The 7,730-nt window shown below is 37.7% G+C and overlaps 1 protein-coding gene across 2 annotated transcripts; it reads right to left on the reverse strand.

Annotated features, from left to right (window-relative positions):
- Nucleotides 1-1,711: 1,711 nt before the first annotated feature.
- On the reverse strand, nt 1,712-6,094 carry LOC106660981 (tetraspanin-9-like). Of its 2 annotated transcripts, XM_014384065.2 has the most exons (3): nt 5,835-6,078; nt 2,704-2,709; nt 1,712-2,634 (listed from the first exon to the last, which is right to left on the reverse strand). In XM_014384065.2, the coding sequence occupies exon 3, from the start codon at nt 2,607-2,609 to the stop codon at nt 1,782-1,784; it is 828 nt and encodes a 275-aa protein (XP_014239551.1). In that variant the 5' UTR covers nt 2,610-2,634; nt 2,704-2,709; nt 5,835-6,078; the 3' UTR covers nt 1,712-1,781. The 2 variants fall into 2 exon arrangements, with proteins under 2 accessions (XP_014239551.1, XP_014239550.1); XM_014384064.2 differs by lacking the exon at nt 2,704-2,709 and having other exon boundaries at nt 5,835-6,094.
- Nucleotides 6,095-7,730: the final 1,636 nt, after the last annotated feature.

The raw sequence follows: 7,730 nt of genomic DNA on the forward strand, positions 1-7,730 counted from the left end.
CATTCTTATTTAAAAAATACGCAGGTCTCATCTCTAGGGTAATGATTGTTGATTTAAACCTATTGTCATTTTCTTTTATTTTCGGTGTATTCTTTATTTTGTTGAATTGCTAGTTCACGGTATGTTTTTAGGTCAAAAATATTCTATATTTATATATATATGATCTTGGAAAGTATATCGCCGGCTTGTTACCAGTCCCGGGAATTTCAATTTGCGTGCCAAGTTTAAAACTTTGAGTAGTTTTGTCAATTTACAAATTTTATTCCCCTTGATACCGAGACATAGGATAGGGATGTAATCTGCTTGTGATTGACGTGCAATTCACTATAATCGGACTAAAAAGCCATAAAACCGTCAGAAATTAAAACAAATCTATCCTTTGTAACGAGATTACGAGCTCTTTTTAACGCCGGTTTGCCAGAATTACCTCGGTTTTGATGTCGCATTACGCCATAAACCAAACGACCCCTCTTTTATAACACTGCCGCTACGAACCAACAACACCCCTCCCTCTTTCTTTCACTTAAACAATCCGAAATTCTTTTTGCTTTTAAATTATAAAACGCGAGACAATTACGGACGACAATACACGCCCCTCGGTGTTTGTCATTTTTCGGCCGGCGGAAATGGCTAATTCCTTCTTTACGCGTTTGGAACCCCTCGCTGGACAATGGGCCACCAAGCAACAATAGAATACAATGACAGTCGGAATTCTGAGTGGATTTAACGTTTCATTCTTTCAGTTCAACCACTTCAATTTGTTTTCTCGAAACTTTGAATGGCGCACACTAAACAATTGCTCTCTGAATGCTGGGCTACAATCGGTCAACTCTATTTAGCGAAGGATACTAAATGATTACAGATAAACAATGAAAACAACAATGTAAGCTCTAGGCCTGGGACCTTTGTTATTCGTGAATCGAGACAAATTTTCTCATCTTCAAGCCTTTTTACTCCATCCGTACATGTTACGATTATTTATTATATCAGCAAGTTTTTATGACAATTTTCCAATGTTTACCTCAACATAATTGATATCAGCCTTCAATATCATAATTTTGCATTAAAAATCAGGGATAAGGGCAATTTTGTGCTATCGAAAATTTTCTGATTTTGTAAAAGAAAATGTTGTAATGATGTTCGCATATAATCATAAAATAAATTTGTTCTTTGATTTTTTAATGAATATTCCTCTTGGTTGTAATTAGGCCTAAAAAAAAAGAAATGTATAAAGCAGCAAACATCTAATGACTCGAGTTGCCACCTCAAAAATGAACAATAGAAAAAGTTTGTGTGGTGATTAGTGACCGTTAATCGATAATTATTCAGAAATCGTGAGATGCAGTAAAGAAAAACATTTTCTTTATCGTGCCAACGTTTCGATCATTATTGAGATCATCTTCAGGGCTCAAAGTGTTTGTCTTCTGTGTAATTGTGTCATTCTTGCGTGTCGTGATGAGCGCACTCTAAACCTACATCACACCAGACCGCATCTCACGATTTCTGAATAATTAGTAGAAAAAGTTAAAATTTTCAGTTTTTCATGTTGATAAAAATGAAAATAGTCATTACGAAAACAAGAAGTGGGACTAAATATTTCACATTTACCGTGAGGAGCACATCATGTGAAAATTCGAAATAAAATTTTTATAACTCTGATACAAAACATTTCTCTATTTATTTCTAAAATTAGAGTCATAAATATATAAAGGCATTCTATTTGGTGTAAGATAGCATGAACAGCGCTCTCATTTATGAATAATATTTACCATCGTAATATATCATTTGTACCTAAACTCTTTTTCTTCTTTGGGTTTGAATTTTCGAAAAAACATTGCTACAGATAGCAGGGCAGACAGTCCCAGAAGCGAGATCATCAAAAAGTTAAGACTTTTATAAAAATTGAGGGCATTCACCAAGTAGACATTTACTTTTGCCAGGCAGCCCGTTACGTGATACAACTGTGCAGTGCCGTTGAATGTTCTTCCTTCAGAAGTCGAATTACAGAAACCGCAGCTGTCGGCAATGGTGCAGTTGGTGAGATCGCTGTCCTTACACCAATCCCTGTAGGTCAAGACGCCACAGCAGTGGAAGTTGTACTGCACGTAGTCCCACAGGAACCTGTACACTTTGTTGTTCGAATAGTCTCCGAGAGATTCGTACATCGCGTAGCGAGATTCCCGCATCAACCTCTCGTTTGATGGAAGACGGGATCCGACGAGAAGTAAGCCAAAGAATAGCACTGTGCCGGACAACGCGAGAAGAAATACAGCGCTTTTTCTCACCTTCGGACCGATTATGACGATTCCAATGATCGAGTACAAATTTACGACGACTGCGTTCACTACCATGAAAGTGTTTAGCACACGGCTAGTCTCCCTCTGGACAAAAAAGTAGCTATGTTCTCTCTTCACGACCAAAATAACCGTCGTAAACAAAAACGTGATGCCTAGAAGTGTGTTGACGGTGTTGATCAATTTCAGTGAGTATTTTACAGAATTAATTTTCTTTCTCGGGTGAGTCGGTGGGGGTGTAGGGTAGTCATCATCTTCGTACCGGTCGAAACTTTTTGCTTCAAAATCCTCAGAAACAGCTGTCTGAAGATCCATTTTTGGTTCAGGCGTTCATGTGGTACTGCGGAACAAAATCGTAAGCAACTAATTGGCAATTATTGGTACATAATAAAATAAATCAATATTTTACCATAGTCTGAAAATGTTTGTATTTAGAACAAAATTAAGGTTAAATAAGTCGGAGAACAGTATATAATAAACAACTGTAGTTGAAAAGAGGCTGAAAAAGGATTAAACCTACTAAAATTAATTTTAAAAAGTTGAAAAATGTAAACAGAAAAACAAAGACAATACAATCTGAACAAAAGAGCCAAACAGTTAATAAATTAATGTTAAAAACTGACAGCTAAAATCAATTCACATTATGTTGAAATAAGTCTGAAGTCAGTGTAAAACAAAATGAATTAACAGAAAAGGGCTAGAAAACAACGAAAATTAAATTAAATAAGCTTAAAAACTTTAGAAATGAGTTTTAAAAAATGCTGACTAACAGTGAAAGAAAAAAAAATAAATTCATTTATCAAGCAAATGAACCACAGGTGTAATTTTGCAATCATCACTTCACATTTATATTCGAAATTTTACACCAACTAATAGGAAGATGGACTTCAGGCTGGATCTTGCCATAATTTTCAAAGATTGGAAAAGGTCATGAATAAACCACATTAATTTCTCTATATAGGCCACTAAACCCTTCGAAAAAAAGGGCTTACAATTTATATCCAAAACGTACTAAGCATATGGTGGCCTCTCGGAGGGGAACCCGCGATTGGAGCGTATTATGAATTGTTGCGTAAGATTCGTGTTCGACACCCCTCGGGGGTCACGGGTGTCGAGGTTGTATTCCCAACTTTTTTGGCTCTACCCCTTCTTCCGTGCACAGTATTTCCTAGGTTGCTTTCTTTTCCAGTCCATCCACACTTGTCGTCCTCCTTACACACACATCACCCATTCCCTCCAATTCAACTTCTCACATCACACTCGTAACACCCGCTCATCTCCAATCGACCTTATCCTTCCGCAACATACAACCCTACCTTCGAAAGATCTTTTCTGATCCGAGCCGCTAAACTCTGGAACTCCCATCCCCTTTCTTTTCATCACGCTGCCTCCTTTTCCTCCTTTACAGCCCACCTGTATAGTCATGTCCTCTCCCTCCAAACAGAGACCTTACGTTAATATTTGATATTTTTGTTTAATATTTTTTTATTTGTTCTTATGGCTTGCCTTACTTGTATATATTGCGGCAAGATTTTTATTTCATTTTACTTTTAATTTCATAGAAGGAACTTACTTTGTTCATTTCATGTATATTATTCTTAGGAGACACCAGTCCCAGAATAAAGTTATTTTTTCTTCTTCTTCATATGTAATGTAACACAATGGGTGATCTCGAAGTTTTCAGTAGTAATTGTAAGTGTGGTATTGATTTGCTTCTTTATCAATGAGCATTAGATTTCTGCAGCTCGGGGTATATTTTACTTACCTTTTAAACAATCCTCCATTGATTATCTTATAACAACATTTCGTCCGGTTTATAGGATTAGAGTAAACAAATTTAATTTAAAAAAATAAATTCTCCCACTTGTGTTTACAATTGAATTTTGTAAGTAAATCTTTGAAAGTCATCCCTTCTTTGTTGGTTTTTCTGTAAAGCAAACAATTAATATTTTTCAATTAATTAAGGTTTTTAGTTGAGATAAAAAGTCAATGTCACGAGCAGGATTCGAACCCACGACCTTCGGCTAGATACGCCGCTACTCTACCACTTGAGCTATAGTGACTTCGATCCGCTCGGACACTAACTTCCCATCTCAACCCCATTTTCGAGAATCAAATGGATTACACGACATTTGAAAAATGGCAAAAAGGAGGGAAAATTCAAATGTCAGGGATATGTCAACCACAAACCTTAATTAACTTCTTTGTAACGTTCCGGTGGTTTGCAAATATGTTTGAGTGAGGGTTTCAAGTGATACAGATTCGGAAGAATCATAGCATTGTTGTAAGACGAAAGAAGTCGAGGGTATGTCGCCAGGGTGTTTAACATTCCCACAACCACCGTCTGAAGTGTCTTCCATAGCTACCAAGATTCTGGAGGATACTCAAGAAGGCATATATCAAGTCACCATGGGGTTACATTTTTATGCACAGTAAGGCAAAGACTTTCAGAAGTTAGATTACGTGCGGGAAGGCCCGCCAGTGGTCCAGAACTTCTGACAAGGCACAGGCTAAGTTGCAAGAAATAACGTCAATTGGTCTGAACAAGATCTTGCTTTCGGATAAGTCAAGATTTTGTTTGAGATCTTCTGACGTAAGAGAGGGTTTGGGAAGAACAGGAGAGCGACATATCCCTGCAAAATTTTCACTCCGGAGAAGTTATGGAGATGTGGTAATTTTTAAGAAAGGTCACATAAACTTAATCCTCATCGAGGGTTAAGCTGTCTGTCTATCCCTTTTCCATTTGTATGCCTGTCTAGTCTGTCTATATTATATACCTCTGCCTATCTCTCTATCTATATATCTTTCTATTAATCTAATTATTTATTGTATTTACAAATTTGTCTATCTTTCTCTTTCGTTTTCCAATATCCAGTTCTACCTAACTTCTCATTAAATAGGCAATACTTTAAAAGAAAAGTATTACCAACAAATTACAGAATTTCGTCAAACATAAAAATAAACAAAACTCGTATCAAATATATTAGGTTGGAAAATTATTACGACAAATAAATGAATCGTTTTGATTGCTTTTCGATTGATTTATTTACAAATTATTGAACAAATATATGTTTAAGACAGAAAAAAGTCAAGACATATTTTCTGGTAAAATATCTGGTAATTTCTTCATAATTGAATATTCTACCTCCTTTGAAACAGTGTCCCTCTTTCGCTCGGGGTTGATTTTGAAATTGAAAGGAAGTCAAACTTATTTACGATTTCATTCGAAACAGAGTCAATTGGTTTACCCGATCAAAGACGCAAATACAAGCTTTATCTACTGGTTAAAATTATTATGAAATTTAAAAAAAATTATTGCGAGATATGTTGAATAGGTTTAGTACAAATATATAAGTTCCATATTAATTAAGAAACGACGTACATACTTTTGCAGAATAAAGGAAACCGATTAATATTGGATATCAAAACGAAAACGATTAACTATGCATTATAATCCATCTTTTATTAGGGATGACCATTGGTACGTAATTCGAAGAGGCAGTAACAAACATTTTATTGAATACGTAAGATTATACGTACGGAAAAATCCTATGGGGATCAAAGCCGATTATCAACTGAAATTATCCATAAGTTCCAGTCCATTCATCGATTCATTTCAGCACTAGTCATGGAAAATTCTATTTGTGAAACGGCAGAGCCACATAGGTGGAAGCCTTTTCTGAAAAATTTTTGCCATCTACAGACACAATGGATAAATTACAAACCCAGGTGAAAAGGGGTTAAAATCCGGCTTCATTGAAAACATCGAGAAATTCATTTACTGTTCTTTTACAATTAACATATGACTTGTGGTGGCATGATAGAAACATAGCATTGAAACCTAGAGGTACCATACACAATCAACTCTTAATTAAAAAAACCACAGTTAAAACTAGAAAATACATTTTACAACGCGGTAAAACTTAGGGGAGTGATAGATACATTTACAACGAGACTGCATTCAACGATGACACCGTTTATATGTTGTACAATTACAACGAGGGAACTGCCATTTATATTACATTTCAACGCGTAGCAACCACACAATGAAGATGACTTGGAAAAAATAATAATAAATACAAGAACAGCCAATGACTTTCTACAACTTGAAAGTGGAATTACTACAATATAACTGATGTAAGGAACTGGGAAAAGTAAACAAAACCATAAGGCAATAGTGTGTATCTGATACCAACCCACCCTACATAGTATCCTTCTTGTGTTTTATTTTTTATCTACAGGTTATTAACATTGTGCTTATTGTTAGGTTGGCCCTCGGAAAACAATTAACTACTTCTTATTGTACTAATATTTTATTATCTTTAAAGGAATTACATAAATGAATTTGTTCCCTGTCGATTATACAATAAGGGTACAAAGGGCTTCCTATCAAGTGCAGGTTCCAAGATTTCCCATAAACTTACAGTAAGGGCAGGTACAGTTCTACAGGTGTTACAGTTCCCCAAAACTATTCTACGAATAGGATTGCATAAACTACTCAGCCTGAGAGGGACAAAACACAAGACACTCACCCAAAACGCAAGACGACCGCGATTATCTTCTTCCCAGCGTTAGAACAAGACTGACTCAACGTCCGCCGCGCGAAATGGGATCCATTTGTCTCACATTTCTTCCCTCCCAGTCTATACACTTTTTCTACAACTTTAAATTAAACTAAAACTAATTGTCTCTAATACAACCCACCCTGGGAGCCATGGCCCACTCTATGTGGAACCACGGCGACAACGGGTGGTATAGTGTGGTTGAGACTCGAGACCCCGAAACGGCTCACCTCGTGTTCTCTTCCACGGCCCTGTTTCTCAATCCGAATTCCTTCATTCTATCCTGTGACCCCTCCTAACCCTTGGTTACAAGGGGGGTATCCGGGCACAAAATAATGGTGCAGCCCAGAGGGCGTGGCAACCTTTCTAAAGCACAAGCTGTCTTATGTCGGCCTCAGGGTCGGCAGGGACGTCGGGTGCCTTAGCAGAGTCACACGAGGGCCAGTGCACCAGATCCTGTCTGCAAAGACGGGGGAGGGTTGTATGGCCATCTGTACCACGGGGTGACTCAACGTTTCAAAAACCAGCCCAGAGCCACATTGGGATGGACTCGTGGTGGCTTGTGGTGACGCCCCTGGCGGGAACTTAAACAGAGGCTGTCTTCTATCTGGGACCTTTCGTGAAGCTTGCGTATGGCCAACGTATTAAACCTGGTCCTCGACCGGACGACAGCATGTAAGCGTTGAGGACGTCATGATCATGCTACAGTCCCTCGAATGCGTGAGTAAGCGATTGGAAAAGGGTAGTGATATCGGCGGTTTCTGACTCGAGTATGCTTTGCATTGTTGTGCGTATGACCGGCGTGGTACCCTTGGGGAAGCGAAGGATCGGACCACCTAGGCTAGACCTATGGCGACCCTCGATTACGTGCAGC

Source organism: Cimex lectularius, unplaced genomic scaffold (genome assembly GCF_000648675.2).
Source record: "Cimex lectularius strain Harlan isolate CLEC.00 unplaced genomic scaffold, Clec_2.1 scaffold65, whole genome shotgun sequence".
NCBI lineage: Eukaryota > Metazoa > Arthropoda > Insecta > Hemiptera > Cimicidae > Cimex > Cimex lectularius.